The sequence below is a fragment of the Phascolarctos cinereus genome, unplaced genomic scaffold (genome assembly GCF_003287225.1).
Source record: "Phascolarctos cinereus isolate Bilbo 61053 unplaced genomic scaffold, phaCin_HiC Scaffold_7;HRSCAF=346, whole genome shotgun sequence".
Taxonomy (NCBI): domain Eukaryota; kingdom Metazoa; phylum Chordata; class Mammalia; order Diprotodontia; family Phascolarctidae; genus Phascolarctos; species Phascolarctos cinereus.
Genome location: NW_027556180.1, coordinates 62662275 through 62684233, shown reverse-complemented (window position 1 = coordinate 62684233; position 21959 = coordinate 62662275). Strand labels below are relative to the sequence as shown.

The 21959-nt window shown below is 36.7% G+C and overlaps 1 protein-coding gene across 4 annotated transcripts in view; it reads left to right on the top strand.

Annotated features, from left to right (window-relative positions):
* ACSL3 (acyl-CoA synthetase long chain family member 3) overlaps positions 1-7291 on the top strand; it is an 83018-nt gene extending 75727 nt beyond the window's left edge. For 3 of the 4 annotated variants that reach the window (XM_021002766.2, XM_021002769.1, XM_021002768.1), the window contains 2 exons: positions 1008-1165; positions 3804-7291. In XM_021002766.2, coding sequence (XP_020858425.1) covers positions 1008-1165; positions 3804-3961 — 316 coding nt within the window. In that variant the 3' untranslated portion in view covers positions 3962-7291. The remainder of the gene's footprint in view (positions 1-1007; positions 1166-3803) is intronic. The other variant, XM_021002770.2, reaches the window with a different exon arrangement.
* The last annotated feature ends 14668 nt before the right edge of the window (positions 7292-21959 follow it).

Sequence of the window (21959 nt, the reverse complement as noted above, 5' to 3'; positions counted from 1 at the left end):
CAGATGCCAGTGGCTTCCAGATTTTCCTGTTTGTGGACAACATTAGGCTGATTTCACCAAGCTCCAGAATACTAGACTTTTCTTGTACATGTTCTTGATTGAAAAAAAAAAAAGAATCAGTCTAATCTACACAGGATAAATCTGAACAATGTCTGTTGTCCAGAATATTGCATAGAGCTGGGTGGACATGCCATTCAGGTTGTTGTATCTCTCTTTCTCTGGCTGTGCATATGAACAGTGAGATAGACTCAGAATTAAATGAAAGGAAGAGAAAGCTCTGTTTTCCTTTGAGGAAATTTTTCACTGCTTTTGGCACTTCCAGTGTGCTTCTGAAAGTTAAAAAAAATTTTTTTTGAATACCATTTTTTTCTATCATGGATTGCACAATCTCTATAGAATCAAAATAATGGCTGACAAGAGCAGTGGAGAGTATGTATAAAGAGACTCTGCAATATCATTAGAGATGACTTGTGCAAGAAGGGACACAAAGCATAATATTAAACAAATGTATAATGGTCATGAAAAAACACCAAAGATAACAGAGAAACATCCTGATTTCTTGCACTGAAGTTTCATTGTCCATAAAATGAAGATGATAATGCTTTACCCCACCACTTTGGGTTGTGTTGAGACCCAGATGAGAAAGAATATGTGAAATCACTTTGAAAACTATGAAGCACTGTACAAATGGAAAGGTGTCTGTGATATTTTTGGTATTAACCAAAGCCATAAATGTCCTCATCTGCATTACTGCAGCAGTGAATTCTAAAAAGCATTGAAGCAGATATGAAATGCTGTGAAATATTGAAAGAATAGATATAATTTTGTTTAGTAAAATGCAGTACATTTAAATGTCATATATTTACAAAGAGAACTTTTTGGTTTAGAATTAGCTACAGAACTTTGAAAATATCGAGTAAGTATTCTTAGCCAAGTACTACTAATTCACTGCTGTTTCATTGAAAACCTGTTATTAATGCATGACCTGCTTCCTTTGTATATTTCAGTTATCATTCTTATGTCATTGGATTTGTTGTGCCAAATCAGAAGGAACTAACAGAGTTAGCTCGACAAAAAGAACTGAGAGGGACTTGGGAGGAGATCTGTAACAGTCCTGAAATGGAAAAGGAGGTGCTGAAAGTGCTCTCTGAGGCTGCTGTTTCAGGTGAGTGCTGTGTTAAACTCTGTACAGAATTAATGGAAAGTCTGTTATAAGAAATGGGAAAAATCAGTGTGGTTCTTCTAATATTACACAATATGTTCCTTTTCAGAACTTGAATTATGTCATTCTCCTGCTCAAACAACTTCCATGACTCCCTATTTCTATAAGTTAAAATTCAAACTTCATAACCAGTTTTTCAGGACATTGTTAGTCATATCCATCAGCTCTTCTTTCTTCTTCTCCCCTTTACATTAAATTTTCTTTTTCTTATCATGAACATAATAAATATCAGCAAAACCAAGCACTTCCCCACACAAAAAAGAACATAAAAGACTACGTATGAAAATGTGAAAACTGCATTATGCATAGCAAATGTATATTTCAAATTTAACCTGTTTGAACACTGATCTGTTTGTCTGTTACGTCTTTCTACCCTTCTCTTTTCTTGTGTTATGTTTTTAAATGATTCAATTGACAATCTTTTCCTTTTTTTTTTTGGTTGTCTCTATCAAATGCTGTATTTTTACAAATAAATATAGTCAGACAAAACTGAGTCTGAAAATGAATGTCCAATGAATATCTGTAACTTTAGTCCATAAACTCTTCCAAGAAGTGGAGAACATGATGATCATTGTATAATTTTTTCTCCTGGTTTTACTCATTTTATTCCTCATCCATTCATATAAAATACTCCCAGGTTTCTCTGAAGCTGTCCCTTTGGTCATTTCTTACAGCTTAGTAATATCTCACTGTCTTCTTAACTCTTTGCAGTCTGGCTTTTGATCTCATTATTCAACTAAAACCTGCTCTGGCTAATTAATGATTTATTAATTGCCAGATCTAATGGCCCTTTCTTAAGCCTCATCCTTCTTGATCTCACAGCAGCCTTTGGTGGTCTTTGTAGACCACCCACTTCTCTTCAGTACTTTCTTCTCTAGCTTTTCATGACACCACTTTCCTCGTTTTCCTATTACCTATTACTCCTCCTTGTTTTCCTTTGCTGGATCTTCATCCAGGTCATGCTGTGAACTGTGGGTGTCCCCTAGGTCTCTGGCATGGATCCTCTTTTTCATCTATACTGTTTCGCTTGGTGATCTTATTGTCCCATGTGTTCAGTTATGCTGATGATTCTCCAATATACTTACACAGCCCTGACCTCTCTGTTGACCTCCATTTTCACATCTCTTAAAGCTTATTGAACATTTCCTGCTGGATGTTTTGTAGACATCTTAAACTTATCATGGCCAAAACTGAATTCATTACCCTCTTCCAAACTTTCCTATTACTCTTTTTTTCTTTTTTGGGGGGGTGGGGTGGGGTGGGGGTGTTGTTAGGCAATGAGGTTAAGTGACTTTCCTAAGGTCATACAGCTAGTAAGTGTTATGTGTGTGAGGTCAGATTTGAACTCAGATTCTCCTGACTCCAAAGCCAGAACTCTATCCACTGTGCCACCGAACTGCCCCTTCCCTATTACTGTTGAAGGCATCACCATCCTTCCAGTCACCAAGGCTCGAAACCTAGGTGTCATTCTTAACTATTCACTTCTGTTTCCCCAAATCCAATCTGTTACCAAGTCCTGTCAATTTTACCACCTTCACATCTCTCCCATAGGCTGCCTTCTCTTCTCTAAAACTGCCACCATCCTAGGGTGCAGCCTCATCACCTCATGCCAGGACTGTTACAGCAGTCTACTGGTTGGTCTCCCCACTCTAGTACATCCTCTACTCAGTTGTCATAGTTATCTTCTTAAAGCAGTGATGAGACCACGTCACCCCTTCTTATTAATAAACCCCAGAGGTTCCTGATTGCCTCCAGAATCAATAATGAAATCCTCTGGTGGAGGTTCAAAGTTCTTCATAACCTGACCCCATCTTTCAGTCTTTTTATACTTCAGTCTATGCCATGTACTCTGAGATTCAGTGAAACTGGTTACCTTCTTATTGTGTAAACAAGACGCTCTCATCTGCCAACTTAGTGTTTATTTTCACAGCTGTCCCCTGTGCTTGGATGCGCCTCCTGACTTCTTGGCTTCCTTTAAGTCCAAACTTAATATCCCATCTTCTGTAGGAAGCTTTTCCCAATCTCCTTTAATGCTGGTACCTTCTTTCTATTGATTATCTGCTATTTATCCTGTATGTTTCTTGTATGTGCCTAGTTGTTTGCTGTCCTTTACCTTTCTTTGTATCCCCAGTACTCAGCACAGTGCCTGGCACACACAGTAGATGCTTAATAAATGTTTATTAACTGACATTATGTTCATTTATTTTATGTTTATTCAGCTATTAATGGTAATATCCACTTTATTTCTAATTCTTAGCTATAATCCAAAGTACAAATATTCTTGTAGCTATGTGGATCCTTTCCTTTTTTCTTTTGAGTTCTTTGGGGTATATACCTAATAATATTATTGTTGAGTGAAAAGGCCCTCTTCTTTTGAAATTTGTTCCCTTAACAATACTGTTTATCTCTAACAGAACTTTTCATGATATTTGAGTAACCCGAGAGAAGAAACGGGCTTTGTTAAAAAAACATTGTTACTGGTAGTAACAATGAATTTTTAAATGGGGGCTAATAAATACACATTGTTAACGGGCATTTTTTATGCTTTTGAATTTTGAAACTTTTTTTTATGTTATGGCAGCAGGTCTGGAAAAGTTTGAAATTCCAGTAAAAATTCGTTTGAGCCCAGATCCATGGACTCCCGAAACCGGCCTGGTGACTGATGCCTTCAAATTAAAACGCAAAGAACTTAAAACACATTATCAAGAGGACATTGAGCGAATGTACGGAGGGAAATGATCATTTTCTTTTTGCACCTGTTTGCTACAGTGAGCTCAGATCAAATAGGAAAATACTTGAATTGCATGTCTCAGCCTTTGAGACAAACACCATTCCTCATTTTAAGCCTAAGCTGTTATTTCTCATGACATCACCATCTTTAACTGACAGGATTAGTAAAATTTTAAGACAGCAAACTTGTGTCTGTCTCTTCTTTTTTTTTTTCACCCCCAATTTACTTCACTACCTATGACTATATATTTGTCAATTCGTGTGTTTTCCTGAATCATATTGGGGAAGCAATGATTTTAAAACCTCAGATTTTTAAAAATGATTTATATATCCTGTATAATGTTAAGTTTGTAACTTTTTAAAGTTTGGTTGTATAGAGGGATAACTAAGAAATATTAGAAATGGTTACTTTGGGGGGCCTTTTTTACTTACAGTATTTAAAAACAAAAAGGGTATTGATGTGAAATTATGTAAATTTCAAATACTTATGAATCAAATCATTGTTGAACAGAAGATCTGATTTGTTGTTGTGTAATTATTGTCTTGTATGCATTTGAGAGAAATAAATATATCCAGGCTTTTATGATTTAAGAGATGAAACACCTTGTGAATATGTGCCTGACAGTTTCTTCTTTAAATATTTAATTTTAAAATGGAAAATAATGAAATTTGGTCGTGGCACTGTATGTGATGAAGCAGTACTACAGGTCATTCTTTATTAATTCAGAAGATACTTAACATAGCAAATGTAATGCCAGTTAGTAACTCTCCTCTAATGGTTTTCCTTCAAAATCTATTCAGACAATTTTATACAAATGTTAAAACTAGGAAGACACTGAAACTGTTAAAGGAAAACTACTCTATAGGTTTGACAAGGTATTTTTTAGAGGTGGGAGTTTAAAAAGCCAAACATCTTTTGTCTGCATCAGCCTTAAACACATTCAAATTTCTATATTTTGCTACATGTGAATCATTGAAAACTGTCATATCTCCTAGCTGTAGTCCATATGGCTTATTTCTTGTTTTTAATTTAGGATTATTTTCTTGGATATAAATTTGTACTAGGTTGTATTTATTTTACGTGATATGTTGGTTGGATATTTGACTTAAGTCCTTCTTGTAAAGAAGTGTTCAACTTTCCTTTTTTGCTAATAAATTATAAATGTTTTTATCTTGAAAGTTGTGAATATGATATATGAATAAAAATGGAGCCATCTGGGATTGAAAAAAGTGTTCTCATCTAGGTTATATGATAATTTAGAAGATATTCTTCTTATTAACCTTTATATATGAGAGAAGTGTCAAGATTTAATTTGCAGATTTTTCTGTATCACGAGACACTCTTCTTGAATCCTAAAATGCTGTCTGTCTAATAGATAAGTTTTTTGAAATGCTTTGGATTTATAAAACATTACCTAAGAAATTGGAGAATATGGTATCAAAGTTGATCACACAAATTGAAATGTACACAAATCAATGCTTTTTTAATTTTTAGGCACTATTTTCAGCAACACATTACATAAAATATTTTGTACCTATTAACATAGAAGTAATTGCATCTCGACTCCTTTAGGTATAAAAATAAAGGCAAAGATATTGGATATTTGGCCCTACATAACTTGGGTAAGATTTTTGAATGTTGAGAGGACCTAAGACTAAATGGATGTTTGTTGCTTGGTTGGAAGGCTTTGGTTGCATCACAAAGGTATCACACTTGGAGAAATAGATATTTCTTTTTTGGCTTCTTATTATCATGTGTTTGCATATTTCTATCTGCCATAGATGTTTTCTTGATAAAGTTTAGAATGATTACCTAGAAGTGGGTTGTTTTTTTTTTTTAAGTGAGAAAAGAATTAAAGGGATGAATACTCTTGAAGTGGAACAAGAAGGCCTTTCTACATCAACATTAATATATGAAATAGAAAGTCTTGGGATTTTAGGGAAGTGGAGATTGGAAACATTTAAATTACCAAGCTTATTGCTTACATTTAATATGGCACAAGGATTAAGAAGAATAAGAAAATGTAGATTTACAGGAAATGGGATAAAAAACAACTTATAAAAAGAAACATAGTTCACATGCTATTTAGAGCCATGGTTTTTGTTTTTGTTTTTTTGACCCCAAGGAATAAAATTCCCACAAAGGGAGTAGTTTTCTAATTTGGAATTCTGTTGCATTCTACCGTATGCTTTCTTCCAGGAAGAAGGGTAGAGTTTAGGTTACAAAAGATTCACCAGTTAGATAATCAAATTAACATGTGTTTCAGAACTGAATTGAAAGTATTTTTCTTTTTCCTTCCAGAAGCAGCTAATGAGATTTAGCTGACTTCATTATCTACCTAGTTTCTCATTTGTTTATGTGCTTAAAGTTGAATTTGTTCAGTCCACCAAACCAGAGCCAGACACCTGTGACCCACAGTAAAACAAGAATGTTGAGACTAAGTAAATAGAACAACTTGTCATTAGGAAAATTAAATAACTATAAAATGTTTTATTGTGAGAGATACTAAGTTAATTTGGTGACAGGATGGGTGGGAAAGGAAAGAAATCAGTTATAAACTGTTTCCTTAGCTTTGGCATTGTTTCTGAAAAAAAAATACATGTTGAACTGTGTCACAATGCAGATATTAGAAGACTTATTCTTAAGAAAATAGAGAGTTCTTCTGGAATTAATTGGGAAAAATGAGATGTCTGAAGAGTTCTCACAAGTTTATTGATGCAATAATCTCCACAATTTACAGAAGATAAGATGCGCCCACCAAGGAAGCATTCTTCTGTTAGTAAAATAGTTTGCTGAAACAGAAAGCAGTGCAAAATTGAATCCGTGGCATTAGGGGATGTCAATTCTCTATGTAATAATCTTTTTGAAATGTCGATAACTGCTATAAAATCCCGTGGAGCTTGTCAGTTTTTCTAGCACCTGCCAGCAAGAATAGGGTAGCCTGGCATACATTTTCGTATTTGCTGCCGAAATTCACAAGCGTATAAACATTTTTGTATTTGAACTCTTAGAGACCTTGTGATGCAACTTTTTTTTAAAGCTGTGATGTGTGTTCATTTTCTTGGGCCTGTAAAAAAATTGTATACATCTGTGTTTTATATAAAGTGGTCCACTTTTAAACAGTGTACATATTGGACCATGCTAAAAATGTAACTGAATGACCAGTTGTATATTGTAATTGGTTATTTAATGTAAACTCATTTTCAGTGTATTCTTGGTTGTCGCTCTTACTTGCCTGAAAAAAGTGTATATCAAAGAGTTATGTTGTATGGATTATTTATTTGTAATTGGACAAGTTTCAAGAATAAAGAAATGTAAAATATGTTTCTCAAGTTAAACCCTGAGTTTTTTACTTTATTGAGTGCTTCTATATTATCTTAAAAAGACTTTTCCTGATAACTAAGACTTTAGAACACATCCTTGAATATTATTACTTAGAAGCTCTTAACTTTCCTATTGTTTACTGTTCCTCCTCTTTTTTCACATAGTATTCCCTTTGAATGAAAGTTATATTCCTTTTATCATTTTAAGAGTATTCTGTGATGTAAGTTCTAGAATGTTTGTAATTCCAACCTTTTAATTCTTTCTCTTAATTCTGCTGTTTTCATTGTTTCCTTATGTGCCCTACTATCTCAGTTTGTTAGAGTCTCAGAAAGCTGTACTTTTGTAAGAACATTTTCAAATGAGTGCTGGTACCTAGTCTTGTACACTTATCGCCTTGTTTATAGAGATTAGAAATGACATTACTCAGATTTGAAATATTAGTACTGAGGTTTGTGCTACTTAGACCATTTGTTTAGAGCATGATGTTTTTGTATGCAGCTGAAATAAAGCTTTGGAGTGGGGGTTGATCTTTGGAAGACCATGGCTATGGCAGCATTTGAATACAAAACATTTATCTTTGGACAACAGTTGACATTGAATACTGGTATTAGGATTTTCCTGACAGCACCATTTAGGTTATTAATTAGACCAGTTGATCTTTGTATAGATAAAATGAGATGGGGAAGGTTGGTTATATAAACATAATCCTAACAGTTGGATTTTGTAACCAAGGCTAATTTCTTTTTCTCCCTGGTAGAGGATTGTACACTAAGAGCTAGGTATGCCTTTACGAGTCATTCATTCATACACCTAGATGAAGAACCAGAGGCTGACAGCTTGCCTATTGTCACAAGGTAGTAAATGAGAGTTAGAATTTAAACCCCCTCTAGCTTATTATTCAAATATTTTAAATTTTTTGCATTCCTTTAAAAATTTTTTGAGTTCCAAATTCTCTCACTTCAGTCACACCCCTTCTCACACTGAGAAGGCAAGCAGTTTGATATAGGTTATACATGTGCAGTCATACAAAACATTTCTATGTTGTCCTATCAGTGAGTTAGGGGGCTGTCTACCCCAAGCATGTGAAGACTTCCCCCAGTGTAATGGATAGATGAGAACAGTTTGTTCCAGTGGCCTTGAAGGCAGCTAAAACAGGCACTGTGGAGTGCTTAGACCTTGATATTTCCGTGTTAAACGTGAAAGAAAACCCCCCAAAACAAAAAAAAAAAGTCCAAACATGCTTAGATCTGCATTTTGACTTTTTAAAAATTAAGTTTTATTTTTAATTCCAAGTTCTCCACTCATGAAGAAGGCAAGAAAAAGTAAAACCCATTTCAAATATATAGTTATGCAAAATTAATTTCTCCATTATCAATGTTCGCTGCACTGTGTCGCTCCCCCCCAAAAAAAGGCAGGGAAAAGGAAGAAATAGATGAAAATATGTTTTAATCCGCACAGTTTATGCTTAACCTCTTCTGAAGTCCATCTGTTCATTATCTGGAGTTGGGCAGCATGTTTCGTTGTGAGTCCCTGGAATTGTAGTCGGTCATTGTCTTCATCAGAATTATTAAGAAGTTGACTGTAATATTACTCTGTAAATTACTATGTTGATTTCCTGATTCTGCTCACTTCACTGCATCAGTTCATACTCATCTTCCCAGGTTTCACTAAACCATTCTTCCCTTTATCATTCATTGCTTACAGTACAACAATATTCCATCCCATTCACTTGCCATCACTGACTGGTTCAGCCATTCTCCAATTGATGGACATCCCCTGAATTCCCCATTTTTTTGGGGGGGGTGGCTAGGAAGTGGGTTTAAGTGACTTGCCTAGGGTCACACAGCTAGTAAGTATTATGTGTCTGAGGCCAGATTTGAATTCAGGTCGTCCTAACTCCAGGGCCAGTGCTTTATCTACTGCACTGCTTTTTTTTTCTTTTAGGCAATTGCGGTTAAGTGGCTTGCCCAGAGTCACACAGCTTCAATTCCCCATTCTTGATCACCACAAAAAGAGCCACTGTAAATATTTTCGTACAAGTGGGCCATTTTCCTCTTTCCTCCTCTAACACTGAATCCAGCTCTCTTTCTGTGATTCCAATGTTCTTTTTACATTTACACTCAAGGGGCAGCTAGGTGGTGCAATGGATAAAACACCGGTGCTGGAGTCAGGAGGACCTGAGTTCAAATGCAGCGTTAGACACATAACACTAGCCAAGTGACTCTGGGCAAGTCACTTAACTACAATTGCCTGTGCGTTTGTGGCCCCCCCCCCCAGTTTCCATTTATGGAGATTTTATTTAAGTTTCTCTTCTGAATTGTCACTAGTTTTTTTTTTAAGTAGTTGCTGAAAGTCCTGGAGATAAAATTCATGATCTCTTTCATTTTTACTTTTATGTTGTAATTGACCATTGATCACAATTCTGTTGAATAATGAACTTTTTTTTTTGCGCTATTTTAAGGTCTACCTTTCTTATGCTTTGGGCTTTTCTATTTCAATATCCTTATATTTTTTGTTTTTAGGGTTTTTTCTTTTTTTTTTTTTTTGGCAATTGGGGTTAAGTGACTTACCCAGGGTCACACAGCTAGTAAGTGTCAAGTGTGTTTGGTCTGAGGCCGGATTTTAACTCAGGTTCTCCTAACTTCAGGGCTGGTGCTCTATCCACTGTGCCACCTCGCTGCCCCTATATCGTTATATTTTTTGAAAGTGGAAGGTGAGGCTACTTGACCTACACCATGGCTCTTGGCATTTCAAATGAGGTCATAAGACTGCAATTTATCTATGTTCCCTTCCTACCCTCCAAAATTTGGTTAGGGTTACCTAACCTTTGTATGGGGAAGCTCTCACTGGCCTCCATAGCTTGGGGCCAAGCAAGGCATGTAGTTTTTATCCATACAATTATTTCATGGAATGTCTTTTTGAGACCCCTTCTCTCCCCAACTCAGGAAGCTTAATTTCTACATAATGTGTATGTGTTTATTTGGGGGACTAGAAGCTGTTTAGTAATTACAGTTGATTGATCAGAGGTTGTTTTTAATCACACATAACAAAAACTTGGAGAAGGGTTAGGTAAGAGACACAGTGGGCAAAGTGCTGGGTCTGGAGTCCAGAAGACTCATCTTCCTGAGTTCAAATCTTACTTCAGACACTGACCCTGGGCAAGTCACTTCTCCCTGTTTGTCTCAGTTTCTTCATCTGTAAAATGAGCTGGAGAAGGAAATGGCAAACTGCTCTAGTATCTTGGCCAAGAAAACCCTAATTGAGGTCATGAGTTAGACATGACTGAGCAACGATATTTGAAGGTTTATCTGTATACACTATTCATTGAGCAAAATCCATGTTTTTTTTAAATATAAATTTATTTATTTGTAGTTTTCAACATTTCATTTCCACAAGTTTTTGAGTTTCAAATTTTCATCCCGTCTCCCCCTCCCCCACCCCAAGATGGCATGCATTCTGAATATCCCTTCCCCTAGTCTGTCCTCTTTCCTTTCTCTCCCCCGTTCTCTTATCCTCTTCCCCTTCTATTTTCCTGTAGGGCAGAATAGACTTCTGTACCCTATTTCCTGTATTTCTCATTTCCCGATAGCGTGTGAAAAAACTTTTTTTTTTAAACATATGTTTTTAAAACTTTAGGTTTCAAATTTTCTCTCTTCCTCCCTCCCCACCCACCCTCATTGAAAAGGCAAGCAACTCAATATAGGTTGTGCATGTGCAGTTATGCAAAACACTTCCATAGCAGACATGTGAAAAACTAACTCTATTTCCCTTAATCCGATTCTGCCCTCCCATTTATTCTTTCTTTTGACCCTGTTCCTCCTCAGAAGTATTTACTTCTGATTACACCCTTTTCCAATCTGCCCTCCTCTCTATCATCCCCCTGCTCTCTTGTACCCTTCTCCCCCTATTTTCTTGTAGGGTAAGACAAAGTTCCATACCCAATTGAATGTGTATGTTATTCCCTCCTTAAGCCAAATCCTATGAGAATAAGATTTACTCATTCCCTCTCACCTTCCCCTGCTTCCCCTCCACTGTAAGAGACTTTTATGTTTTTTTGTTGTGAAATAATTTACCCCATTCTACCTCTCCCTTTCTTCTTCTCTGAGTATAATCCTCCCTCATCCCTTAATTTTATTCTCCAGATATGACCCCTTAATCTTCAACTCACCCTGCGCCCTCTATCTGTCTATCTGTCTATCTATCTATCTATCTATCTATCTATCTATCTATCTATCTATCTATCTACATACATATAATTTTTTTCCTCCAACTACCCTAGTACTGACAAAGGTCTCATGAGTTATAAATATCATCTTTCCATGCAGGAATGTAAACAGTTCAATCTTAATAAGTCTCTTATGATTTCTCTTTCCTGTTTACCTCTTCATGTTTCACTTGAGTCCTGTATTTGAAAATCAGATTTTCTATTCAGCTCTGGTCTTTTCATCAGGAATGCTTGAAAGTTCTCTATTTCACTGAATGACCATTTTTTCCCCTGAAGGATTATACTCAGTTTTGCTGGGTAGGTGATTCTTGGTTGTAATCCTATCTCCTTTGCCCTCCGGAATATTATATTCCATGCCCTGCGGTCCTTTAATGTAGAAGCTGCTAAATCTTGTGTTATCCTGATTGTGTTTCCACAGTGCTTGAATTGTTTCCTTCTGGCAGCTTGTAATATTTTCTCCTTGACCTGGGAACTCTGGAATTTGGCTACAATATTCCTAGGAGTTTTCCTTTGGGGATCTCTTTCAGGAGGAGATGTGTGTATTCTTTCAATTTCTATTTTGCCCTCTGGTTCTAATATATCAGGGCAGTTTTCCTTGATAATTTCTTGAAAGGTGATGTCTAGGCTCTTTTTTTGATCATGGCTTTCAGATAGTGCAATAATTTTTAAATTCTCTCTCCTGAATCTATTTTCCAGGTCAGTTGTTTTTCCAATGAGATGTTTCACATTGTTTTCTAATTTTTCATTCTTTTGGATTTGTTTTACAGTGTCTTGATTTCTCATAAAGTCACTAGCTTCCAATTGCTCTATTCTAATTTTTTTCTTTCTTTCTTTTTTTTTTTTGCTTTTAGGCAATTGGGATTAAGTGACTTGCCCAGGGTCACACAGCTAGGAAGTATCAAGTGTTTGGTCTGAGGCCACATTTGAACTCAGGTCCTCCTGACTTCAGAGCCGGTGCTCTGTCCACTGCGCCAACTAGCTGTCCCTCTATTCTGATTTTTAAGGAAGTATTTTCTTCAGTAGTCTTTTGGACTTCCTTTTCCATTTGGCCAATTTTTCTTTTTAGGGCATTTTTCTCCTCATTGGCTTTTTGGACCTCTTTTGCCATTTGGATTAGGCTATTTTTTAAGGTGTTATTTTCTTCAGTATTTTTTTGGGTCTCCTTTAGCAAGCTGTTGACTTGTTTTTCATGATTTTCTTACATCACTCTCATTTCTCTTCCCAGTTTTTCCTCTACTTCTCTTACTTGCTTCTCAAAATCCCTTTTGAGCTCTTCCAAGGCCTGGGACTGATTCATATTTTTCTTGGAGGCTTTGGATGTAGGAGCTTTGACTTTGTTGTCTTCTGGTTGTATATTTTGATCTTCTTTGTCACCAAAGTAAGATTCTATGGTCTGACTCTTTTTGTGCTGCTTGCTCATGGTCCCGGCCCATTACTTGAGTTTTAAACTCTTTGTTAAGGTAAGAGTCTGCTTCCAATGTGGAGAATGTACTGTCCCAAGCTTCAGGGGTTTATATAGCTATTCTCAGAGATACTTGTAGGGACCTGTAAATTTTCAGTTCTTGCAAGGTGGTATGATAAGGGGCGAGGTGTTTACTCCTTTCCTGGCCTGTGAGCACAAGTATTCCTTTCTGTCCTGTAACTGTGATGAGGGGCTCCTCTCCACAGCCACTATGAGCCCCACCATGCCAGTGCTCCTCCTCACCCCAGCACTGCTGCCCAGAAATGTGACCCAGATCCAAACATGGGCAAAGCAAGAGATTCCTGCCTCTGCACTGGCAAAGAGATCCCTGCAATCCCTCTCTGATCAGCCACTGGATTCCCCCTCAGTCTGTGGGCAGGAAGCTCGGGAAGCAGCTGCCCCCCCCCATACCACGCTCTTGGGGAATGAAGCTGAGACCCTGCCTTCCTTTCTCAGCACCAACAGAAACAGATTTTTCCCACTGACCTTCTAAGTTGTCTTTGGCATTAGTGGGTTGAGGAGTCTGGAAACCTCCACAGCTGCCCGTGATTCAGTCCTCTGAGGCCTGCTCCAGGTTCGCTGCGGCATGCCACACTGCCCTGCGCCCCCAGCCTGGCGCTATACACCTTTCTGACCAATCATCCAGGTTGTCTTGGGCTGGAAATTTGTTTCACTCTGTCTTTTTGTGGGTTCTGCTGCTTCAGAATTTGTTTAGAGCCATTTTTTATGAGTATTTGGAGGGGTTTGGAGGAGAGCTCAAGCAAGTCACTGCTTTCACTCCGCCATCTTGGCTCCGCCCCACCAACATGTATTTTTTAAAAATGTTTTTATTGATGATTTTTAAATCATACTATCCCTATTATCCCTCTTCTTCCCCATCCTGAGAGCCCTCCCACATGACAAGTATTTTTTAAAGACAAAAAAAATCGGCACAACTGATCAATAAATTGAAAAAGCCTGAAATTATGCTTGATTTTTCCCCCATTACATTGTGGTTATATTGTATATTTGCTTTGCTTACTTCAGTCTAATAATTTATGTAGAACTTAATATGTTTCTATATTTCTCACCTACATAAATTTTTTTATAGCACAATAGTATTGTTACATTTCATGTACCACAATTTATCTAGCCATTCTCTGATAGATGGGCATCAATTTTTTTTTTGCATCATTTTTTTTTAAACCAATCCTTTGCTATCACTAAAAGTGCTGCTATAAATATTTAGGTGTATATGAGGACTTTCTTTTTATTAGTGATTTCCATGGGCTTATTATAAGCCCAGTAATGGAGTCTCTGGTTCAAAGGGTATGGACATATTTAGTCACATTAATTCCAATAAATTATTTTCCAAAATGGTTGTACCATTTTGCAACTCCAGCAACAATGTATTAATATGCCCATTGTTCCACAACCACTCAAACACTGACATTACCATTTTTTGTCATCTTTGCCAATTTTCAGGTCGTGAGGTTTTGATGTGCATTTCTCATTACTAGTGTTATGGAGCATTCTTTTGTGTGCTTATGAATACTTTGCATTTCTTCTTTTGAAAACTGTTTGTTCATGTACTTTGATCATCAATCTATTGGGTAATGGCTAATACATACACACACACGCAAACACACACACACACACATAATATACTTAGGTATGTGTATTTAGAATATGTTGTGAAATATATTATAGTGTCAATTTCTGCTGGACCACTTTTTAGTTTTCCCAGGTTTTTTAAAAAATTAAATCAGCTTTTCCTTAGGTAATTTATATTTTCTCTTTTATCATTCACTGAGTTACTGAGTTTCTGATTCTCCTTTATGTGTCTGTTCATTGATATCTCTCTCTCTCTCTGTCTCTTTTTTTTTCATCCAGCCAGTCTGGCCTTTTTTTTGTTTTGGTGAGGCAATTGGGGCTAAGTGACTTGCCCAGGGTCACACAGCTAGTAAGTGTTACGTGTGTGAGACCAGATTTGAATTCAGGTCCTCCTGATTCCAGGTCCAATACTCTATTCACTGTATCACCTAGCTGCCCTACTGTGTCTCCCTTTCTTAACCAATACTAGATGGTTTTGATGACTGCTTCTTTATGATAAAGTTTGCGTTCTGGATGTGCCATTTCTCCTTTATCCCATTTTATTAATTTCCCTTGATATCCTCTATCTTTTGTTGCTTTTCCAAATGAATTTTATTATTTTATTAAGTTCTATAAAGTATTCCCTCAGTAATTTAATTAGTGTAGCATTAAAAGTGTAAATCTATTTTGAGAGTATTATTATTTTTATTATGTTTACAGAGCCTAGAGTATTGAATATTTCTCCAGCTATTTGTTTTTCTAGTTCTTTAAGGAGTACTTTGAAATTAAATTTACATGCATCTGTATGCTTTGGTAGGTCAGTCCCCAGATAGTTTATGCATTTTGTAATTAATTGGAACAGGATTACCCTTTCTATTATTGCTTCTCATGTTTTATTGTTATATAGAAATGCTGTTACCTTTTTAAAAAAAATTATTTATTTATTCTTAAACAATTGGGGTTAAGTGACTTGCCCAGGGTCACACAGCTAGTAAGTGTCAAGTGTTTGGTCTGAGGCCGGATTTGAATGGTGTTGATTTTTGAGAGTTTATTCTGTACCCTGCAACTTTGTTTAAGCTGTTATCTCAGTTAAAATCTTTACCGATTCTCTAGGATTTTCCAAGTATTCCATCATATCATCAGCAAATAGGGATAAGTTTTTGTACCTCTGTATCTTTATGCCTTTAGTTTATTTCTCTCATTTTGCTGTTGCCATCATCTCCACAACTGTCAAATAATAATCGGGAGACTGGGCATTGTTGATTCACTCCTTTGTTTACTGGAAAAGGTTTTAGTGTACTCTCATTGTATATGATGCTTGCTTTTGGTTTTAAACATACTTTTTTATAATTTTAAAAAAGCTCTCTGCATGCCCATGTACTTCGTATGGTTTTTTTTAAGCATCAGTGTTACAGTATTTTGTCAAAGGCTCTGCACCTGTTGAGATGATCATGTAGTTTTGGATGCTTTGGTTTATGATATGATTAATTATGCTGACTTACTGATCTTGAACCATCCTTACATCCCTGGCATAAATCCAGCTTGGTTGTAATGAACAGTTTTCTTGGATAAATCACTCTAGTCTACTTGACAGGATTTTGTTTAAAAACTTTTGAGTCAATATTCATTAATGATATTGGCTTATCATTTTCCTTCTGTGTTTTTTCTCTGGTTTAGGTATTAGGATTATATTTGGCTCATAAAAGGATTCTGGCGCTTTCTTTCTCAGTTTTTGAGAATAATTTGTGAAGTATAGGTGCTAATTGTTCTTTAGAAGTTTGATGGAATCTTCCTGTGAAGCCACCGGGACCAGAAATCCACCTCTCTCCCTGCCCCCACAAACCTGGTAATTCCTTTACAATGAAATGTTTTTTGTTTTCTGAAATTGGGCTTTTTAAGATCTCTGTCTGGCCTTCTTGATAGTTCAGTTATTTTATATTTTTGCAAATATTCCTCTTTTGTGTTCTCAGTTTTGTTAGCATAGAACTATAATATGTTCTTATTCTTTTTGTTTCTTCTGGTTTTGTTGTGGTTTTACCTTGTACACTTGCTATGATATTAATTTGATTTTCTACCCTCTTTTTAATTTTTTTTTTCATGAGGCAGTGGGGTTAAGTGACTTGCCCAGGGTCACACAGCTGGTGAGTGTTTTGTGTCTGAGGCCGGATTTGAACTTAGGTCCTTCCTGACTCCAAGGCCGGAGCTCTATCCACTGCACCACCTAACTGCCCCGATTTTCTACCCTCTTTTTAATTAGATTAGTAAAAGTTTATCAATTTTTAAAGAGCTAGCTTTTATTTTTGTTTATTGTTTCTGTTTTTTTTTGTTTTCAATTTATTTCTACTCCAATTGTTAATATTTCCTCTTCTTTCCTTTTTTTAGGTTTGTTTGTGGCTTTTTAATTTTTTGAAAACGCACGTTCAATTCAGTAATCCTCTTTTTCTATTCTGTTAATTCAGAATAGAAAATAATTTGAGTTTTCAGTTTTTTATGATTTTTCCTTTGAGGACTGCTTTAGGTCTATCCCAGAAATTTTGGTATGTGCCTTCATTATTATTCTTCCCCCCCCCCACATAATTGTTGTTTTTATGATTTCTTTTTTTGACCTACTCATTATTTAGGATTTCATTCTTAAGTCTCCATTTTGGTCTGTGTTTTTTCTTTGTGGTTCTTGGACTAATTATGATCATTGCGTTATGCTTTATAAAGCATGTAATTATTATTTCTTTTTAAAAATATTTCTTTGTAATTTCACTGTGTCCTAATGCACGGTCGGTTTTTGTGAAAGTTCCGCGCGGCGCTAAGAAATCTGCATATTCTTTTGCAGTCCCCCTTAAAAGGCGTGTCTTTGAACTCTAATTTTTCCAGCAATTGGTTCAGTGCCGTATTTTCCCTCTTGTTTATCTTTCTGTTAGACTTACCAAAAACGGAGAAAGGGATATGGGAGCCTCCTCTCACCATTGTGTTATGTCTTTGTGTAGTTCAGTTAGTTCTTTTATGCATTGGATGCTGAGGCATTTGGAGCACACAAGTTTACTGCTGATAATGGCTTGTTGTCTGTGGTTCCTTTCAGTATAATGTAGTGTCTTTATCTTGTTTTGTTTTTTGAATGTTAACTCTTGTTTTGTCTGATTAGTGTGATTGCAATTCCTGTTTTTTGGGATTCACTCAATGCAAAGAAAAGTTTTTCCCCGTGTCCACAGTTTTATTTTGTGTATGTCCTTGTTATTTAAATGCATTTCTTAAAAGCAACATGTTTTCTTAAAAGCATTTTGTTTTCTTATCTAATTTGTTACATTTTTTTATTTTATTGAATTGTTTAATCCATTACATTTAAAGTTATGATAGTTAGATTTTTATTTTTCCCTACTTAATATTCATCTTTTCCTCTAATATTGGGCTTTTTTTTTCCAAGTTAGGTTTTTTTTTCACTCTTTCACTGTAAACGTATTAATTACTATGTCTCTTCATTTACTTAGCTCCATTTTTAAAAAGATGGCCCTATTCCCAGTGGTCCTCTTCCCATCACTCCTGATCCCTTCCTCCCATTTGTTACTTTTTCTGTAGAGTTTTGCTTATTAATTTCTTTTTTTTCCCTGCTTTTGTCTCGTTATTTAGTTCTTTTCCTCTTTTTTTTTTCTTTCAGTCAAACAGATTCTCCCGTTTTCCTTCAACTAGTCCTGTTCATTACTTTTTTTAAGTTTGTGTGTGTGTCCTTTTTTTCTTTTTTTTTTTCTTTTAGGCAATTGGGGTTAAGTGACTTACCCAGGGTCACACAGCTAGTAAATGGCAAGTGTTTGTTCTGAGGCTGGATTTGAACTCAGGTCCTCCTGATTTCAGGGCCAGTGCTCTATCCACTGTACCACTGAGCTGCCCCATGTGTGTGTCCTTTTTCAAGAAGGATTTCTTTCTCTCTCTTTATTATCCATCCTCTCTGTGTACTTTAGACCTGCATTCTCTGGCTCATGGCCCCTATCATTATTTAATCCCTCTCTAACCTCTGTATTCCATGCGGAATCAAAACTTCCTGAATTATCCATTGTGGGCCTTCCCCTCTAGGCAGTTTTTGCCTTGTAGAGATTGGCCCAAGGATTCCCCTTTCCCATTGTGCCTCACTCCCACAGCAATGTGACAGAGAGAACATTGTCCCATGAGCACAAGATTCCTTTCTAGACTCCCCAAGCCCTGTTTTTTGTCCTCACTATGACTCCAATCCCTTGGCCCCTTAGTTTTATTCCAGGCCATCTCTCCTGCGATGATTACATTCTTCCCCTTTTTGACCTCTTAGGGAACCAGTTCAGCTCTACTTTCTGCTCTTGAATCTGTCGTCCTCATAAACCTTAGCTCTGGTTTACTCGTACCAGCTGCTGCCCTCATGCCTACTCTTGTATGGCTGAAGGAAACTTTAGAGTATCACAGAGCCGATGCAGTTTTATGTTTTGTAAACTCAACTGGGACTTCACCGCTGCAAGGCAATCTTTTTACACCTCCCTAATTGATTCACTTTCTCAGCAGAGCAGTTTTCCCAAACCTTTTCGTCCTTCCTCCAGCCTCCCATAGCTCCCCTTTCCTCACCCTCTCAACTGAGAACTTTGCCTCATTTCACTGAAAAAATGGAAGCCATTTGCTGAGAGCTTCATCCACCCTCTTCTACTCCTATCTCACCAGACTTCTGCCACTATCTCTCTGCCATCCCTCCTGTCTGACATAATGAGGTGACCTTTCTCCTTACCAAGGTAAACCCCTTCACTTGCACAAGTGTTCCTAGTCCATCTGTCTTCTTCATCAGATTGTCCCCTCTATCATCTCAACACTTTCAGCTCTCCTTATCTATTGGCTGCTTTCCTACTGCCCACAAATGCCCATAAATGAATGAAAAAACAATAAGTGCTCGTTTTGTGCCCAGTACTAAGCAAGATAGTCCCTGTAAAACTCAAGGACCCTATGTTCTAAGGAAGGCAACACATAGTTGGGAAAGAGAGGGGAAGACTTACAAGCACAATGACATGGAATGAGGGGTGGGGCCTTCAATTCTAGTGTGAGGAAGAGATGGCTGGGAAATGGCATGATAAAGTGAAATCTTGTGCCATGATAAAGTGAAATCTTATCAGTCAGTTCCCAGAGTATATGGGTTGGTAGTCATTAAATAATTTTTTTTCCTGTCAATTATAATTTTTTTGTAATAAGATCCTAGATTTCCCTTCCCCTCCCCACCCCAAGCCTTTGGTCTCCTTTCTTCACTTTGAGAATCAGTTCATCAGTGCCCTCAACATTGGGAGACCTCCATCATGGACCTCCTCCTGGTATACTTTGTTTAATCCAGAGGTTCCCAAAGTGGGTGATACTGCCGCAGGGGCACTGGAATGATCCAGAAGGGCAATATAGCTTCAGGTGAAATTGGCGGGGCATTGAATAAAAATAAGGGGGCCGTGGAAGCATAAGGTAAGAAGAGAAGAAATCTTGAATAACCATTCATACATCTTTCATCTGTTGTGTAACAGAGTTAAAGACATAGGGATTACATTATTTTCCAGATAAACACAAAATACAAGTTATAACCGATCAGTGATCAAGTCCATTCACAAGTCTTAACAAGCTAGCATAGGCAGGTGAGTATGTTGCAAGTTGTTGGGAAGTCTAGCATGCATTGGCTGGAAACTTGTTTACTATATGATACTATGTGGTTACATGGCGCAATATTGCATCATCAAAATTTTAATGCAGGAAAACCCCCACAAATTTATAATATATTATTAAATTTAAGGTGAATCATTTTAAAAAATATTTTTTTGAAACGATGCAAATTAAAAACCATTAGAGAGTTAAAGTAGATTTCCAGAGGGGTGCTGAATGATTTAAAAAAAAATTTTTTTTTGAAAAGGGGCCAAGTAAGTTTGGAAACCTCTGGCTTAATCTATTCATTTTACTTTCCCATCTTTGTTTTCTAGAGTGCCTTTTCTACCCTCATCATGTTAGAGTTTAAATGTGGTAGTTCCACCATGCTTGACAGTAAGTAGTGTTCTAACCATTGGTACATATAGTTCCCATTTTTCATCTGTTTTTATGCTCACAGTTTCATCCTTAAGTATGCTCAGTGTGACTTTGTTTAGTTGAGACTCTTCTCAAGTTTTCATTAAACTTTCCTTTCCAGAACTTCTCTCTGTTTTATGAAACTATCTTGCTTATAATCTTCCACCATACACCTCCATAAAATCTTGTAATTTATACTGTAACTGGTGGTGCTCTTGGCCTGTCATAGCCCCAAAAGATTTACAAGAAAGCACTTCCCTCGATTCTTTCAAGAAACAGTGATGGGGGACAGCTATGTGGAACAATATATATATATATATAGATATAGATCTATATCTATATATATATATAGATATATATGTATATATATCTATATATCTATATATCTATATATTTAAAGTTAAAAATAGTTTTTTTCCCTTTTTAAAAATTCTTTATTGTAAGGGATTTTTTTTTTGGAGGGGGAGAGTTGGGGGAAGGTTATACTGGGAAATCTAGGTGATATAAAAAGTTATGAATGCAATACTATTTTTAAAAATTGTTCACAGAATCCATGATTTATAATCAAATGTAGCCTACAATTAGTTAATAGGCTTGGTGAAATGGGAGTCATTGAATAATGGGAGGCTTTTGTGTTATAAAAGATCACCAGGGAGTGGGAGAGATGATGAGAGAACAGCTTAATATCTTGGAGATAAGAAGTGCCTTATGATGATAAATTCTAGGGTATAGTCATGCTGTGCTGTGTGATTGATGTGGAATGAAGGTGGAGGTAAGCACAGTTGGGGAGGAACAATGTGGTCAGGTATGTAGTTTTTCTTCAACATAGATGTTGAAATTACCTGGGATGATGGCAAGGAACAGGAAGAAAAGAAGAAAGTGGGTGGTAGACAAATGGCAATAAAGTAGTGCTATAGCACCAAGCCCTCTATTTATGACTTTGATTCCATCCTGCCCAGAAGCTGACCCCTTTGAGATTTCTCTTGCCCAAATTTTCAACTTCTCCTTATTCACTGACTCCTCTCCTGATGCCTATGAACACGATCAGATCTCCTCTATTAAAAAACAAACAAACGAACAAACCCTCATTGGGCTTCATGTTCTCCTCAAACTGTAGTTCACATCTCTCTTCCCCTTCATAACCAAACTCAGAAAAAGCTGTCAATATTTTACTGCTTCTGCTTTTTCCACCTTCCACTATTTCAAATGATAATGCTTGCTCATGTGCCAGGAGCTTTCCAGCTCCTTATAGGAGTAGCCCAAGGATCTGCATTTGGTCCTATGCTAGTTACCGCTTTTATCAGTGATTTGGATAAAGACATAGATGTTCATCAGATGTACAGATGACTTTAAGCTGGGAGGGATAGCTAATACACTGGATGACAGAGGCAGG